Raw genomic sequence first — 19694 nt, 5'->3', positions numbered from 1 at the left:
CCAACCACACCCAGGCAGGCATTACTTCTGCCCTGTATTTTACTCTTACCACCTTCACCTACTCCCCCATTTCAGCATGCTACTGGGGTAGTGGGCTACTACCCTAGTAAACATGTCTGATCCAGTGGTTAGTTATCAAAAGCTCAATATTAGTTTACAAGTGTCACTATAACACTAAAAGAATTAAGATGTGGCAAGTCCCACAGCCTCTATGTACTTTTACTTGGCATAAAGAGGGATACTCAGTATTTCATTCTGCCAAAAGAATTAATGTTATATGTCATTCCACTTTCTAATGTATTTTCAACAAAGTAAATGTTGTTGCCTTTTTCATTTTCCTGTCATTATAGCTTTTAATATTTTAAAATTAAATTATGAAAATCATAATTTAAAAAATTTTTTTCTGGTCCAACTTTGACTCTCCCCATTCTACTTTATTCCCAATGCTAAGTCCTCCGTATAGGCCCTTTAATTTGTTATATGATTAAAAAAAAAAAATCTGGTTACTGAACTGGATAAGTCATCAGTTTTTAGGAGATTTCGACTACTTCCACTTTTACTTTTGCTCGTTCTGCTCATGAAAGATGATCTGGTTTCACTTGGACTCCAAACAGGTAGTGCAACCGATGTTGCTTTTGATCGTCCAGGGACATTCTCTAGGATATCTTGACAGCCCATAAGACGAACTTCCAAAGTACCTGTTAGCATCAAAAAAATGTCAAATAGAACATCAATTTTTAATATATAAAACTATGTCTTTGTCACCTATTTAGAAATGGGGCTCAGGGAGATCATCTACAATAGCAAAATCTCTTCTCCCGAAGGATCTGTGAGGTAACTAACATCTTCCCTATTTTAATTAGAGAAAACTAATCAAAAATCTTAAGTCAAATGTAAGAAATTTTATAGAAAGAACAGCACCTCCCAAATAGTGTCTGTAGGGCATAAAACAAAGCAAGTTGCATAAACTTCTATATATCTGAATACTCATTTCTATAATTACATGGAAGAATGACAGAATTACAAGGACAGAACATGTGGGAGGGGAAAGATAAAGCAAAATAATATGCCTATTAAAATACACATAAAAATTAGAAAACTAATTCACATAGTTATGTAGATAACATAGAAAAAGACTTTACAGGTTCCTTTAGAATAAATGGGATTCTGTTTTGTTTGAAGATGTAATATAACATTATCTTTCCATGCTCATAGTTGAGTAAACTAATTACGGGTTGTAATTATCTACACACAAAATAATTGCTATTTCCTTTGGCAAATAAATACTAATGGTGTTCAAAATGAAAATGAGGAACTGTGAGTTAGGGGACCTGGAGATACGGCTTTGTCATCATTTGGGCTAGACACAGTGTACTAGATTTAAAAATGGTTGCTTTAGTGTTAGATACTGTACATACACAGAGCATAACATTTCAGAAAGAATATTCCTTGGTAAAAGCTGTCCCATTAAACTTAAATGATTAACACTTAATTTTACTTAAAGTTTTAAAATATTTAACAGTAACCAAAGGGCTTTTTAAAAATTATTTTTTATTCTCACCCAAAGACACGCTTATTGATTTTAGAAAGAGGAGAAGGGAGGGAGAGATAGAGGGTGCGAAACATCGATGTGAGAGAAAAACGGTGCGAAACATCGATGTGAGAGAAAAACATCAATTGGTTGCTTCTTGCACAAGCCCCAACTGAATGTGTAACCCAGCATGTGCCCTGATCAGGTAGGTTTCAAACCCGTGAAGGCCCTCCAACCAAATGAGCCACAATGGCCAGGGACAAAGGGCATTTTAACCGAGTGAAAAAGCCTGGATTTGCTTTCAACTCAACAACTAAAAAAAAAAAATTAGACAATATAGGGAAAAAGGAGTATCAAAGACACTGGACATCAGGCAGTGAAGAACAGTGATCCCCATGAGATAGGAAACATCAGACGAGCCCTAAGTTTGATACAGTTTACTGCCTTGAGAATGTCTAGGACACAGTAAAAGGAGGGAGGAGCTCAGGTGAAGCCAAGTAGACTACCTGAGTTAAGGAAACGGAACTAATAATGAAATGACCAAGGCAGCTAGCATTCATAGGTAAAGAAGATAGCTGACCAGAGACAGAACTCCTTGGATTGGTTCCTTTGATCAAGTACTCAGTCTTGACCCAGCAGTGAAGATTAATTACCCTTAGACTAAAAATGCTCTGGTCCCATGTAACAAATCTTAAAAGCAATCCTCAAAAGACCAAACTGTTTCCAGGTAACATAACTATAACATAACTGTTTCCAAGAACAAAACTCAAGAAGATTTATAGAAATCCATAAATATCCAGTACTCAACAAGCTAAAATTCAAAATGTCAGACATTACCAGCTGGATTTGTTTTCTACTGCTGCATTTTCAATTACCACAAACTTAGTAGTTTGAGACAATACCCATTTACCATCTCACAGTTCTGTAGGTCAGAGCCTGGGTGGGCTGGTCTGCAATCTCTGATCAGAACTCTCAAGGCTGAAATCATCTTGTTTCCCAGGCCAGGCTCTTATCTGGAAGCTCTGAAGAAAAACATGCTTCCAAGCTCATTCAGGTTGTTGGCAGAATCCAGTTTCTTGCAGCCACTGGTCTGGGAATGCTATTTTCTTGCTGGTTAAGAGCTAGGAAATATTTTCAAGTTCTAGTGGCCCCCTCCATCTCTGAGCCATCAATGGCATTCATGATTCAGCATTCTCTGATTTCCCCTCTGCCATGAGTCTCTGAAGACCCTCTGCTTTTAAGGGGCTCAGGTGATTGTATTAGCCTCATGCAGACAATTGATATTTACATTAACTCAAAGTCAAGGAATTAATAGTAATCTTAACCACACATGTGAAACCCCCTTTACCATATTATTATCACAGAAGTGATGTCCATCGTATTCACAGGGGAGGTGTCCCACTAGTTATTCTTAAAATTTTGCCTATCACACTGGGCAAGCAAATAAACAGAAAACTAGAAACCATAATATAAAACAATCAAATGAAAAACCAATCCAAAAATGACATGTTAGGAAGTAGATAAAAGCATTCACACAGTTATTATAACTATATTCCATCTATTCAAAAGTCGAATAGAGACATAGAAAATATCAAAGAAGACTCAAAACAAATTTCTAGAGATGAAAACCACAATGTCTGAGACTTAAAGAAAGAAGTACTGATGGGATTAGTTAGCAGATTATACACTGAAAAAGGAAAGGCTAATGAACTTGAAGCTATAACAATAGAAATGATAAAGTGTAGGAGACAGAAAGACTTGGGGAAAAAACAGTAACAACACATATGTGAACTATGAGTTTAACTTCAAGTGGCTAATATTTGTATTACTGAAGTGCCTGATGAAGAGCACGAGAGAAAGAGGGGACAGAAAATATATCTGAAAAAATAATGGCTGAAAATTTGTCTAAATTTGTGAAAACTATAATAAACTCAAGAAGTAGCCAAGAAGTTCAATAAAGCCCTGACCATCATGGCTCAGCTGGTTGGGCATTGTCCCACAAAGCGAAAGGTCATTGGTTGGATTCCTGGTCAGGGCACACGCCCGGGTTGCAGGCCCGGTTCCTGGTTACGATGCATGGAGAGGCAACTGAACAATGTTTCTCTCAACATTAATATTTCTCTCCCTCTATCCCCTCCCTTCTCCTCTCTCTAAAAATAAAATATTTTTTAAAAAGTTCAATAAACAAGAAGAGGAAAAAAAGTAAATCACACTAATTCTTAGAATAATCAAATTTCTTAAAACAAGTTATAAAAAGAGAATATTAGAAGCAGACAAAAAGGCATGTTATATACAAAGATTAAGATGCTAGCAGATTATTCACTAAAAACAATGAAAACAAGACAGAGAAGCAACATTTTTAAAGTACTGCAGAAAAAAAAACCCCTGTGATATTAGAATTTTAAAGCCACAGAAAGTATCTTTCAAAAATTAAGACTTTCAGATATAAAAGGAGTAAGGAATCCATTATCAGAAGACTACCATATGATCCATCCATAGTATTCCTAGGTCTTTACCCACGTGAGCAGAAACCTGTTTACACAAACACCGTACATGGATGTTAGTAACAGCTATATTTAAAAAAGTACAAAAGGAAAACAACCCAGATATCAATTGCAGGTAAATGGATAAATGAAGTATAGAATATTCACACTAGAGAATACTCACAATAAATAGAAACTATTGATACACACAACACAGATGAAAATCAAATTAAGAGTGAAAAATAGACAAATTACCCCCCCCCCAAGCCAACAGTATATACTGTGATTCCTCTGATATAAAATTCTACAAAATGCAAACTAATGCCTAGTGACAGAAAGAAATCAGTGATTGCCTGGGGACAGTTGTGGGGAAGGGCCATGAGAAGAAAAGGGAAGCAGGATTACATACATAGAAGCAAAGGAGGACACTTTTGGGGATGATGGATATACCGTATTTTACCGTGTATAATGCACACTCACATTTTTGGTCCATACTTTCAGGAAGAAAAATCTTTTATTTTTTAATTTAATTATTTATTTTAGATACTTGTTTTTTGTATTATAAAGGAATTGTAATTTTACTGTTTATTTTTGAACATATTATGGTACAAGAAATTTTATGTAATAATTACAAAACACAAGAACAGATAAAAGGTATTTCAGGTACTATACTCATGTGTAATGTGCATTCTTATTTTTTCCTCAAAAATTTGGGCAAAAAAAGTGCACATTATACATGGCAAAATATGGTCATAATTATCTTTGTTTTGGTGATGGTTTCACAACTTCAAATAAGACAAAACTTCATACTTATAGCTTTAACTATGTGTAGTTTATTGTATATCAATTATACCTCAAAAAAACTGTTCTAATGACTGGCTGTTGATGATTGGAGCACGACTATATATATATTTACTAAAAATCAGAAAATTGTATACTTTAAATGGGTGAATTCTATGGTAGTAAATTATGTCTCCATAAAGCTGCTAAAAGTGGGGTGGGGGAAGCCTCACTCTTGTTTGCTTAGGCTCGGAATATCTTATCTACCTGCAAAGTGTTAAGGCAGACTAAGTACAATAGATTCTATATTAACTTTAATTCAAAAGAAACATATATGTATGTTTTATTTGCTTTTTTGTTGTTAAACTGGCAAAGTTAGCTCATTTTCAGTGAAAATGCTGAGCTGTAAAAGTAATCCCGGGGAAACTGAAAACATCTGGCTACCACCTCAAACTCTGGTAGCTTATTAAATATTTTAGTAATTTCAGTATTAGGAGATAACAATGCTCAACACCTGTTTCCATTTAGAAAAAAAATCTGGAGGGATTTAAGATCTTTATTAAGTATATAGAAGTTTCTTGCTTTTATGAGGTAATACAATTGCAATTGCATATAACCATATTAGAAACAGCTGAAAATTACATTTTTTACTTTTACAGCCTACAATATGAAATTTTTAAGACCAGCAAATCCAAGAAGTAAATGTTTATATTCATAAGCAGTACCTGTGAATTCCATTAGAACAAGTAAATGCATTTATTTTTTTAAGTTTCTGGAAAAACTACTTTATATAAAAGCTACATTTTACTAATTCAGCATTTTATCTTTTTACAATTGAGTAGCATTTTTTAATTCAGGAAATCTTGTATAAAAACTAGATTATGTCTCAAAATGTGGACCCAAAGGATTCAATTATACTTTTATGTCAAAGTAGCAACAAACATGTACATTTTAGTATTATAATCATACCACAAAAAGAAGAGAGTACAAATGAGACAAACCACAAATAATAGCATTCAGTGAAAACTCGGGACAGTAGATGTTCCTGCTACTCATCCTTGCTAATCCTTCATCATGTCTAAACCTTTATTAATACTAGCACTATTTCTCCCCCTAGCTATTACCCCATACATAGTTTCAGATCCAGTAGAAACTTAGAGGAATTTAAAAAAATTAAAATGTCTTCTTTAAAACCAAAATGTGTTAGACTGGCGATTTATATTACTTTGCATAAAGTTCACTAAAGGAATAAAGAAAAGCAAAATAACTGAAAAGAGGTTAAAGAACTGAGAAGAACCAACCAGCATAGGAAAGGAAAAAAAAATTTCTAGCCATTTCATTTTTTCTAAAACATGGCTTTATTACTTTTCTAGAAATGTTTATAATATTTGTTTCTAAATATTTTAATCAACGAATCATTCAGAAGTTCCTGAATATTAATATGTTTAGAACCATAAAATGCTGAAACTTAGATAGTAAGTACAGTCCATGCCTTGTAATATTTACTGAGTATAGCAGTGCTCCCTTATCCATAGTTCCGCTTTTCAGTTTCCGTTAGCCACGGTCAGCCTCGGTCTGACTACATTAAATGAAAAATTCCAGAAATAAACAACTCATAAGTTGTAAATTATGTGTTGTTCTGAGTCACATGATGAAATCTCACACTATTTTGCTCCTCCCTGCTTGGGTCATGAATCATCCTTTTGTCCAGTGTGTCCACAATCTTAAGTTCACAAGCCATTAGTCACTTTTCAGCTGTTTCGGTTATCAGATTGACTGTCATGGTATCATAGAGCTTTGTTCAAGTAACCCTTATTCTACTTAATGGCCCTAAAGCACAAGAGTAGTGATGCAGGCAAGTTGGATATTCCAAAGAGAAGCCATAAACTACGCCCTTTAAGTGAAAAGGTGAAAGTTTTTGACTAAAGAAGGAAAGAAAAAAAATTGTTACACCGAGGTTAAGGTCTACCGTAAAAACAAATTTTCTGTCTGTGAAATTGTGTGAAGGAAAAAGAAATTCTTGCTAGTTTTGATGTTATACCTCAACATGCAAAAGTTACAGCCGTGGTACGTGATGAGTGCTTAGATATGACAGAACGGGCATTAAATCTGTGGGTGGAGTCATGAACAGAAAACTTGTTTCACTGACAGGAGCGCGTTGCACCATAAAGTACTGAGCCTATACCAAGACTTCAGCAAGGGATCCCCTGAAACGAGTGACACCAAGCCTTTTATTGCAATTAAGAAATGGGTTATATGCATTCAGGAATAGGTTTGGAATTTTATTATCTTATATCAGTACAAGAAGAAAGGTGAAAAACCCCACATTCACAGAACTTTTATTACATTATTATAATTGTTCTATTTTTTAATGTACTTATTTATTTTATCTTCACTCAAAGATTTTTTTTATTGCTTTTTAGAGAGGAAGGTAGTGACAAAAATGTAGATGCAAGAGAGAAGCATCGATTGGTTGCCTCCCATATATGACCAGTCCAGAGACTGCACACACCCAGACAGAAGAGTGTACACGCCTGATCTGGTAACCGACCCTGCAACCTTTTGTACGAAAAGTGACTGGAAGAGGCTTGGGTAGGCCAGCAAGTTGGGTGAGGCATGGTCTGGTGGAATCACCAGGGCAGGGCAAAGGGTGTTAGGTAGGTTGATAGGGGCTCAGATATTGCTCCCTTTCAGTTACAGGATGATGCTCCAAACGAGCCACACTAGCCAGGGCATTATCGTTAATCTCTTACTGTGCTTAATTTAAACTTTATCATAGGTATGTATGTATAGAAAAAAACATAGTACATGTGGGATTCAGTTCTATCTGTGGTTTCAGGCATCCATTGGGGTCTTGGAAATACCCCCCACAGATAAGAGGGGAGTACTTTATCTGCTGAATGCACATGGTAGGGCAAAAGTAGGTTTATAGGTGTATGTGAAGCACAGAATTTATTCTTAAGTTGTTTTTTATTAATTATATTATTTTTCATATGAACCAACTCTTAATCTACTTTTGTCCCACCCTGTATTAAGTGTCTTGTGGTAGGGGCTGGGATTACATGTAGGTTAATGACGAGGTCTTTGTTCTTCACAGGTTTATATTCCAATTTTGATTCTAAAAAATACAATAAAAAGTTGGACAATAAGGCAAAGGCATTAAGCAGGCACTGTGCACAAACCAGTTTAATTGTGATAGAAGTTTCATGGTAGAGTTATAGAAGATGTAGCTAGAAAAACACCTTAAACAGTAACTATTTAAACATCTGATATAAAATTGAGGTTTTAAACATGACATTCCCAAGCTTTCTCAATTCCTGGTACACTAGTGTCTCAATATTTTCATTGTGCTCCTGAAAGATATACCTAACAGTTCGGTTTCACAGAATATTGCAACAAATAACTATATAAAAAATAATACACACAGCTTTAAAAAGTAACCTTATTTCATTCTTAAATAACTCTCCTAATGGGATGTGTGTACCTGTTGGACACTGTACAACCTCTTGAACTTTGGAATTAGACTGGAAACTATGAGTCACCTTTATCATTTTAATTAATCTCTGAGTTCATCTTGTTGGGCTCACTCCGAGCTTCCTGGGCTTGAACGTCAAGTCATTTTAGGAATATCCGTAACATGATCCAATACAGGCTATTTGTATGGAAAAGAGACTGGAAGAGGCTCGTGTAGGCCAGCCAGTCAGATGAGGCAGGGTCTTGTGGAATCACCAGGGCAGGGCAAGGCAAAGGGTGTTAGGTAGGTTGATAGGGACTTAGATATTGCTTCCCCCTGAAGATGCAGGCTGGATCCGGGAGGGCTCATCAAAGGGAAAATGGCTTCTGATAGCACTTCTGTCTGGGAGAAAGCTGCCCTTCTGGCTCATACCCCGAAGCCAGACAATTCCATTCCCTTCATGTGTTTCTGGCACTTTTAGAGCTGCGGCCCCAGCACTGAAGCTTAAAGAGAGTGAGTTCATCAGCAGATGAGTCCATGCACAGGCCCTTTAAGAGGAATGCCTAGGACTCCAGAAGCCCTCCATCTCACTAAGCCACAATCTCTCCACTGCTTTTCACAGCCAGAAGTTATGGAGACTTCTCTTCCCAGGACTGGAACTCTGGACTTGGGGCCTGGCGTGGGGTTGGGATCCCTCATTCAACAAGGAGGCCCTCCGCATCCAAAATATCCCCCATGATTTTTAACTGCCACATGTGATTGTGGGATCAGCTCCTTTCATGTCCCTCCCCCTCCCTACCAGTTTCAATGTGGCTTCTTCTGTATGTCCGTAGTTATAGTACTTCTTTTGAGACAGACTTCAGGTGGTTCTCAATGACATTTGTTCAGCAGTTTAGTTGTAACTTGATGTGATTATAGGAGGAAGTGAGCTTTTAGCAGTTCCCTATTCTGCCATCTGAAATTACACAATATTTATAATATGCAGTTTTCAATAAAAAATTATGAGGTAAGCAGAGAAATAAGAAAGTATGGGTGGTACACAAGATAAGCAGAAATTAAGAGCAACTGTCTCTGAGGAAGCAAAGATACTGGATTTATTAAACAAAGAATTTACATCAACTATCTTATATATAGCCAAAGACCTACAGGAAACCAAAGGGAAAAAAAAATGATGTTCCAAAAAATAGAGAATGTTAATAAATATACAGAATTTACAAACAGACCCAGACAGAAATCCCAGAGCTGAAAAGTATAATAACTAAAATATTAAAAAGTTTATTACAGAGGTTCAACAGCATAGCTGAGCAGGCAGGAGAATCAGCAAACTTGAAGACAGGTCACTTGAAACCATGCAGTCTTAGGGGCAGCAAAAAAAGAAAAGAAAGAAAGAAAGAAATGTAAACGTAATTCTACATTAACGGAGATGCTGGGGAATGAGGGACAGTGCATGAAGAAAAAACACTGATTAACAATTATAGCTGACTTCTCATAATAGAAATACGGAAGCCGGAATACAATAAAATCACATTTCAAAAGAAAAATCACAAAATCACATTTTGAAAGAAAATGAGATTTCTATATCTGCTGATTATATTCTTTAAAAATTAAGGTGAAACCTACAGGAAAAATGTGAAAGAGACTCTAGCACATCTTCATACAATAAATGCTAAAAGAAATTTTATGAGCTAAGGAAAATTATGACAGAGAAAATTGCAACAAGATTTAAAAAGAATAAAAGGCAAAAGAATAAAAGTCACTAAATATAAAGGCAATGTTTTGTTTTGTTTGCTGAGAAAAATACTCTGAAAATAGTAAACTATATCCTTAATGTTCTTAGCTTTTAAAAGTAAAACCAATACTAACAAGTAGATTACTGATGCATTCGTGTAAGTAAAATATATTACTACAAGAAAGGGAGGCATGGAAGGATTTGCAAATGTATCTTTAAAAAATTCTTAAACTGATTTGGAAGTTAAGAGAGTATGCTGTGATCAGAGATGGTAATAAATTCAATATTAATGCCCGAATCTCTAAATTAAGCAATAACACATATACAGACACACACAGACAAGCATAACTAAAAAGCTATATGAGAAATGAAATGGAATAACAGCAGCCATTTGTTTCAACAACTACGAAGTTCAGGAAGAAATAAATGGAGAAAAAAGAGCATATGCTATTCACGAACATCAACACTAGAGAATTAAATATATATCAAAAATAATAGTAATAGGAAGGTTTATAAAGAATACATGAAACCTTCTGGGGGTTGCTATGTCAAAAGTTTTCCAACTGTATACATCATATGTGCTGTTTATATATACAGTTGGGTCTCTGCATCTAGAGGTTTTATGCAAATACTACAACATTTTATACAGGGGATCTGAACATCTGTAGACTTCTGGTAATGTGTAGGGGGTACTGGAACCAATTGCCCATGGATAGAGAGATGACTATGTAACTAATGTTGTTAAAAAAAAAAAAAAAAAAAAGCAATACTACAATATCCTAAAAACTTCAAATTAGATATTCAGCACAGATAAAAAGAATAACCTACATGATATATATAAAACATTTCACTTTAAATTAAAAAAACAGGTGGAAAATAAAAAGTGGAAAAATTCAGTAGGTTACTTTATGCATGAGAAGGATGGTATAATTCTAATAATAGACAAAGTAAGCTCCATGTCAAAGAGTACTTTTAGAAAGAAAAGGAAATATTTATGATAACAGTAAACTGATAAGATATTACAACACTAAATGTATATGCTCCTAATTAAAAGCAAAACAAAAGGAGGTATTATTAAAACTTAATGGAATTAAAAATGGTTTGCAAGTGACCTAACCTATTTGTCACTTGGTCTGATTACTTTAAGAGCATATGAGAGCTGCTGCTTCTTCTTTTTTGGGGGAGCTCTACTAAAGCTGGGTTTTTAGGAGAGAACTACTATAGTAGTTCAAACCAGACACATGATTCATGTGTGTGGACTGGGCTCATGGAAATTTGTTGGTGAGAAGACTGACTCCTGATGCTTGTTTGCTTCAAGCTTATAATTTCTGACATCTATGAAAGCTGATGCTTGTTTTTGTGTTTACGATCTCTGGTCTCCTAAAATGTCAGTACATCAATAAACATTTGTGGTTGTCAAAAAAATTAAAATAAATAATAAAGGGAAACAGAGACCAAGCAACCTCTGGGATAACATCAAGAATACAAACATATACATTATGGGAGTCTCAGGAGAGAAAAGAATGTAGCAGAATGAATATGTGAAGAAATTATGGCTGAAAACTTCCCAAATCTGATGAAAAACATGGCCTACACATGAAGAATCTGAAAGAATCTAAGAAGGACAAACTCAAAAGAGATGATCATTATGAGAAATATAATCAAACAGCGTAAAAACAAAGGCAAAGGGGAAACCTGAAAGTGGCAAAAGAGAAGCAACTCATCACTTACAAGAAATTCTCAGTAAGATTAAAAGCCTATTTTTCACTAGAAAGCATAAAGGCCAGAAGGAACTGGGATGACATTTTTAAAGTGCTGAAAGAATAAAATAAAGACTTGTCATCTAAGCATTGTACATATGGCAAAACTATCCTTCAGAAATTAAGAAAATAAGAAATTCTCAAATACACAAAAGTCAAGGGAGTCTGTCCCAAGTAGACCTGCCTAGAATAAATGCAAAGTCATTCAGATTAAAATGAGAGGACACTAGACAGTTACTTAACATCGGATAAAAATAACACCAGTAAAACTAACTTCATAGGTAAATATAAAAGCCAGTAATACTATGTTTTTGGTTTGTTAACTTTTTGTTTCCTTTATGACTTAAAGGACAAATGCATAGTATAATAATTATAATCTATGCTAACCAACACACAATGTATAAAGACGTATGAAGACAGAGAAGAATAGCTGTATAGGATCAGAATTTTTGTAGGCTACTGAAAATAAATTGGTATCAATTCAAACAAGACAAGTTATAAATTTAGGATGATGTTGTAAGCACCAGGATAAACACCAAGAAAATAACTTAAAACACCTAAAAATATACAGAAAAGGAAACAAGAAGGGAATTTAAAAGGTAAGGTAGAAAAATTCAAAAAGAAAGGAAAGCAGTATGAAAGGAATTCAAGAAGAAAATAATCAGGACTTGTAGAAAACAAGTAACAAAATGACAGAAGTAAGCCCTTTTGTTGTATAAAAAAAAAATACAGGTAGTGTTTGCCCCTGGTTCACCACAGTCAAAAGGTGAAACAACCTCAACATTCATCATTTGATGAATAAATAAACAAAATCTGGTATATACCACACAATGAATATCATTTAGCCATAAAAAAGAATGATGTTCTGACACATGCTACAAGAACAAAAACCTTGAAAACAGTACACTGAATGAAAGCCGCCAGACACAGAGAGCCACGGATGACACATAATTTTGTTTAAAGGAAATATCTAGAACAAATGTATACACACAAAAGCCCATAGTGGTTCCCAGAAGCTGAGGGGAAAGGGGATTGAGGAGTCACTACTGAATAGGTATGGAGTTTCCTTCTGGGATAATGAAAATGCTCTTTAATTAGATAGTGGTGATAGTTACACAACATTAGAAATATACTACCTACCTCTGAACTGTATTTTTTTAAATGGTTAAAATAATTAATCTGTTATGTGTATCTTACCACAATATTGTCAAAAATATGTGTGCAGTTTTTAATTTATTTATTAAACCAGGACAGATGTAGACAAAAAAGCAACAGATAATCAGAAGGTACGTGCTACATACCTGTTAGTGCTGCTGGTTTGGATAGTGTACTGTATTGGTTTTGTGTAGATATCATACTTTGACGTGGACTTAGTGTTGGTGAAGCAACTAGCGAGAGCTCCTCAATAATGATACTACTTTTGGGATGATTCTTGGGAAGTTCATTTAATCTTTGTTCTAATGAATACTTTAAAAGGTCCAACTTCTGACTTGATTCATTAAATCTTGCTTGAGCCTTGAAGAGAGAAAAGACAATTGCTGTCACTTAAATAATTACATTCTTTGAGTAATGTATTTATTAAATTAAAACTTTTATTTAAAATTACTTCTGAAAGTGCTTTTCTGTCTGTTACTTTTCCTGAGCCAAGTAATTTCATTACATTCTTTGCACCTTCTGCTACTGCAAACTCTATCCTAAAATGATGCCTTAATTCTTCCATCCGAAGTTCAAGAGGACTTATGACAGGTTTTGCTAGAGGAGAAAAAAAAAAAAAATAATTGAACCATTTACTTCAGTTTTTAGTATTAGTAATCAAAACTCATAAAAAAATGAAGCCTTGCAACATTAAAAGTCCTTAAAACACTGAGTACTTAATAGGTACAATGTTGAGAAACACAGCCTTTTAGATCAAAACTCAGATTAAAAACTCAAGGAAAAAAAAGTATAATGCCGCTTGCTGCCTCCTCTTCAATTTTAAACCACTGCATCTTTCTTACATAAAATTTATTTAGTACCATATTGCCCATAAGAATGACAACTTATCTCTATTTAATCACCATTGTCAAAAGCCAATTCATTGGTCTGGACTGCCTGAAGTATCTGCATTCGTATCACTTCTATTTTTGTCTTGCTGTCCTGGAGCAGTTGCTGAGCTGTGCCATGGAGTTTCCGATCCTATTAAAAATAAGTTTGAAAAGGTAAGCAGATAAAGAGACAAAGCATTTTCATATCTTTTACCTAAGATCAAATTATGTCAGTAAGGGGTAAACAAGAGTTACAAGAACTCTGTGAGCACTACTATCTATCTATCCACACACACACACACACACACACACACACACACGTAGATACATTTATTTTAAAAAGCCATCAAGCAGGTAGGGTGACAAAAGAGAAAAACAAGTCCATTATTTAAGACAATTTGAGAGAAAACAAGTAAGTCTTATTACTGTTTTAAAAAAATCCAAATTCATATTTGTAATTTTCTTTCTTTGCTTGACACAGAATACAAGTAATTTTCCTATAACATTGTCAATAACACTCATATTCAGCAGCACTGTGTGTGATGGATGTCTCAGTCACTAAGCCTAAAATTTTTAGAAAATCTTTTCCTCTCCCATTACGTTAAATTTTCATGGAACTTCACGTATGTTGGCACATTTTAAAAATAGCTAATCATAGACAGTACTTGTGTTCCTTTAAATTCTGATAAAGGAACAGGAGACAGCTTTTTTTGACACTGGTAATACTGAGACAGGTACCTAGAAATTCTTGAATGTCAAAAAATGAGACCTTTTCAGTAAAGCTATGGTGGAAGTTATAGTGAATAAACTTGTCATTTATTATGATTTCAAGAAAGGTCCTGAATTAAATGAAACAGATTATTATCGTCCCTCAGCTGAGTTCTAGTAACAGTGAATATTATTGACAGAGAGACACAAAAAAACTTACCATTTTAGTTAAGTGTGGTAGACAAAATAGTAACCCACTCATAGATCTCCATATCCTGAAACCTTCAGAATATGTTACCTTGCACGGCAAAATGGGGATTAAGATAACACCATGAGGTCACTAATCACCCAACCTCAAAACATAGAGAGATTATTCTGGATTACCCAGGCAGCTCCAATGTAATCTCAAGGGTCCTTAAATGTGCAGGAGGAAGACAGATGAAGCGACAAGTGAGAAGAAACAAAACCACTGTTGTGGCTTCCAAACCAGATGAAGAGGGCCAGCCTCTAGAAGTTGGAAAGAACAAGGGAATGAATTCTCCCCTACATCTTCCAGAAGGAACAGCTCTGTCAACATCTTGATTTTAGCTCAGTGAGATCCATTTCAGAATTCTCAATGACAAGGTTGTAAACACAGTAAATTAGTGTTCTTTTAAGCCACTAAATTTGTAGTAGTTTGTTACAGCAGCCAAAGACAGCTAAACAGAGAGAATTTTTCTTCAGAAGTTCCATATGAAACAAGGGACAGAAGTTAATGATATCTATTACATTAGTTGTCAAAATCTGGTAGGCTTCAACACACACACACACACACACACACACACACACACACACACGGTAAATAAAAGTGGGCCTAAGTTAGGAAGCACTTATTTCACAAGAAAGACCAATTTTTGAATATTATTTAAGCTTCTCTACTTTTATCACTACTAAGGCCATCAGTATTAATTTGGAAATAAAATAACATATACTCTATATTTTCCAGGAGACTCAAGACTGGAAGCAAAGAGCAAGCATCAGATACACAGCATTATTTCAATAAATCAAACACACACGGAATACTCTGACACTGAATAAAGTGCAGGATGGAGATATATGTGGTGGGAGGGACAATATTGCTATTATATAATGAAAAAAAGAAAATAAACTGAGGTATATTATGTTAAACACCAAATCAGACTGATATACAGTGGAGAAAAAAGCAATTAGCAAATTTATAAATTTTTCATTCATTTCTTTCCTGCTCTCAAGGTCAGTCATTTGAGAAAGCACTTTTAGTCCAATTTTGTTCTCTATTAAATAAAGTATTTAGATTTCACACCAAGGAAATAAACTCAAATAGTTTACCAAGTCTCTTAAATATCAATTTATGCCATAAAGAAGTGGACACACACACACACACACACACACGATATTTGTTACTTCTGCTTTGCCAGTCAGAATACTACCTTGAATTTGGTGTTTGTCTATGACTTATATATACTTTTATGAATATACCTATTTACCTTCCAAATTTAAAATGAAAATACCTTTTTCTTTAATTTTTCCTCTTATCCAGGATTAGAAACATCGGAAAAACTGGAGATTTAAAGTAACTTTTCACTGAGACCAGATCAGATTAAAAGCTCCTAATCCAAAGCTCCTAATTTAATGGGACATATATGTTTTGCGACCAGATAGAGTTAGGACCAAATCTTACTATCTTTGTAAATTTGGATTAGTTACACATCTTCTACAAACTTCAGATTTCTTGAATGTGTAAATGGAATACCACTCTAACATATAGAGCTTTGGTGTGTATTAGGTGAAACTAAAATTATATTGCCTAGCACATGACTGGCATTAAAATATTCTCTTACTGCAATAAAAATCATGGTTATTTTATTTTACTGAAGTTCTAAGGTAAAAGTATGAATATTAAGTAAGTTATTTATATAACACTATACTTTTCAACTAACCTACTCTTATTATTTTATCACTATGTGAAATGACACTAATCCTGTCACTTACTCTTTTGGAAATACTCCTTTCTTAACTATTTCAATGCAACATACAAGGAAAGCATATGTATTTCATTTTAAAAGTAGGTGAATTTTCCCACACAGATTTCTGAAGATCTGCACAAATGTCAAAGTATGATGAAGACATTTAAAACAGACACTGGATATTACCTGTCAGAAGCAATTTATAGTTAGGACATGTTGGTCTTATGCTTTCGGACATTCATTTTATTTTCTATTGAGCACATGATACATTTAAGGTAAGAGATAAGGTAGGTCTAAAGTATATGACCTGGCTTATGTACTAGAAAAATACTGGGTTTTTTTGAAGGGAAGATTTTTACATACATTAGGTTATACCATAGGAAAATGCCAGTATCTGGTGGTTTCTGAAGAAAAATTTTATATGGTTCAACCTAATAAAGTAGTTACCTAATGTTAATTAACATTCTACAATGCTTGATAGTTTCTTTTGAATGTGTAGTATTTTACAATTATAAATTAAAAGAACAAATTTTATATTTTCAGATAATAAAATAATTTTTATTTTATAAAAGACTATTTTTGCCCTGGCCAGGTGGCTCAGTTGATTGGACCGTTGTCTTGGCACCAAAAGGTTGTGGGTTTGATCCCTGATCAGCGTGCATACCTAGGTTGCAGGTTCAATCCCTGGTCGGGGCATGCATAGCAGGCAATGATCAATGTTCCTCTCTCACATTAATGTTTCTCTTTCTCCGTTTGTCTGTCTCTCCACCCCCCCCTTCTCTAAAATCAATACATATATGCTCAGGTGCGAATTTAAAAAACTATTTTTGTTTTACAAGTCATAAACTAAATGACACACAGCTTTCAGAAATAAATAAATAAACCAACACTATATTTCTCCATCACGTATTTATGGATGTGGTCACATCCAGGAAAATTATTAATCAGCTTATAATTAATTTAATAATTAGTCAGATGAATCAGTTACAATGCAACCCTATAAAACTTAAAAAGTTTGATATGATAGATACAGATAATTATCATATGAATCAGAATGTTGGAAGTTGCCAAAGAAAACTTCAAAGGAAGATAGGATCAATGTTATCTGAAGGAAACCAGAAAGGTTTTATGGGCTGCTAACTAATATAGATAAGATTGGAATATATGAAGATTAAAAGGCTGAAGAGAGGGAGGCCTGGATAGATGGTCAGGTATTTTCAAGTGAGAAGAAAGTATGAAAAGACTTGGAAACATTAAAAAAAAAAAAAAAAAGTGATAGAGGTTAGAAATATCCCCAAATTTTGATAAACAACTTGGTCTGTCATCTGAATATATGAATGGGAAACATATCTTCAACATGCCTTATCAAGCCCTCAGAGATTTTTCTGAAAACCAATGTCCAAAACTTACCTGGAAACATATGAAAATGAACACACAACAACACAAAACCTATGGGAAATAGCAAAAGCACTCCTGAGACGGAAGTTTATAGCATTACAGGCAAACCTCAAGAAGGTCAAAAGATCTCAGATAAATGTTCTAACCCTACAATTAAAAGACCTAGAAAAACAACCACAGACAAAGCCCCAAAAGAGTAGAAGGGAGGAAATAATCAACATAAGAGCAGATATACATGACATAGAGACTAAAAAAAAAAAATTCAAAAGGTCAATGGATCCAGGAGCTGGTTCTTTGAAAAGACATTTAAAAATTGATGAACCTTTAATGAGACTCATCAAGTTTTAGAAGAAAAGATCAGAAGGTAGCAAAAGGTAAATAAATCAAGTATGAACTGCAGAGTCACAGTAAGGACTCTGGATTTTGTTCCAAGCATGCTAGAAATCCACTGGAGGGTTTTGAACAGGATTGTAAAAATATGTGACTTAGCTCTCAAAAGAACAACTCTGGGTATAATATATACTGGGGTAATAATTTTGTTATACAGAATTCAGTAACCAGAGTTCAGAAGATATGTTTATTGTCAAACTGAATTAATCATCCATGTCTCTAAATATGCTCCCCATGGTACATTACCTATTATTGTGATGGGCATCACTATTTACCAGTCTGTGCACATAACTAATCTAAGAATCATTTTTGACTGCCTTCTTTCTCATATCCAGACACCACGTTTATTCTATCTAAAGAGCTTTGTCCTTGTCTTCTTTGCTTCAGTTCCTGTTACGAGAGGGATGAAGCCTGTTTAACCTGGACTACTACAAAAGCCTACTTAAAACTTGTTGCTTGTATACTTGATCTTCTCTAATTAATTCCCCAAGTTTGAAGGATGTGAACTTTGTAAACTTTAAATCTGATCATGTATTTTCTCTGCTAAAAGTCTTTCAACATTTCCACATATCTTGTAAGATAAAATCTCAACTGCTTAATTTTGCCCGAAGTACTTTATAATCTGGTTTGCCTTTCCAATATGCCATGCCTCTCATTATACCTTACTCACTGAAAGCTCTACCAGTAGAGAATGACATAAAAAGTCCCACTGAAATGACCTAGAGGACTTTTCTCAAATAAGATGTGCCTTTCTGGAGATTCAGATTTGTTCTCCCATAAGAGCATGGCCTCTCATTGAAAATGGTAGAATTGATGATTGTTACTATTACAAGTACATTCTACTTACCCTCAGATATGTTGGATAAGAAATAAGTCAAGGGCCTCTGTTATAGCCATACTAAAGCACTTCCATTTTTTAGAACAACCCATGGTACTCCACAGTTTCTTATTCTATACACAAGACCTGTCCAGAAAATGTCCAGCCATTGTTAATATATCAAGAATGGTTTGTGTGACATCAATGTAACTTGGCAGCCAAGGCAAGTGGACTAGAATGTGCATGCATGAACAATGAGGACTTCATTGTACTAGTCAGTGGGGGTGGTAGACACTGTTGAGTGAGCATGTGTACTGTGTGGCCGATGCATTCAAAATGACAGAGCAAGGAGAGCAACGAATCTGCATCAAATTTTGCATTAAGCTTGAACATTCCTCTGCAGAAACTATTCAGATAATTTAGAAGGCTTTCAGGGACAATGCAATGAATGCACTGCAAAGAAAAGTGTGGCACAGATGCTTTAAAGATGGTCGAGAATCTCTTTAAAGTGATCCATGTTCTGGAAGGCCTACAACAAACAGAACACCTGAGAATGTTGAACGTGAATGAGCTGTAATCAACAAAGATCACAACTGACAGTGCGAGAACTATGAGCTGACCTGGGATTCCAAAAA

The 19694-nt window shown here is 34.7% G+C and overlaps 1 protein-coding gene across 3 annotated transcripts in view; it reads right to left on the bottom strand.

Moving 5' to 3' along the window:
* PKN2 (protein kinase N2) overlaps positions 1–19694 on the bottom strand; it is a 116984-nt gene that overhangs the window by 42572 nt on the left and 54718 nt on the right. For all 3 annotated transcript variants that reach the window (XM_045199394.2, XM_024565292.4, XM_045199396.2), the window contains 4 exons: positions 13795–13912; positions 13344–13489; positions 13039–13252; positions 513–698 (listed from right to left, as the gene is read on the bottom strand). In XM_045199394.2, coding sequence (XP_045055329.2) covers positions 513–698; positions 13039–13252; positions 13344–13489; positions 13795–13912 — 664 coding nt within the window. The remainder of the gene's footprint in view (positions 1–512; positions 699–13038; positions 13253–13343; positions 13490–13794; positions 13913–19694) is intronic.

This window comes from Desmodus rotundus, chromosome 3, assembly GCF_022682495.2.
Source record: "Desmodus rotundus isolate HL8 chromosome 3, HLdesRot8A.1, whole genome shotgun sequence".
NCBI lineage: Eukaryota > Metazoa > Chordata > Mammalia > Chiroptera > Phyllostomidae > Desmodus > Desmodus rotundus.
The sequence above is the reverse complement of the archived record's forward strand: the minus strand, read 5'-3'. Positions and strand labels throughout refer to the sequence as shown.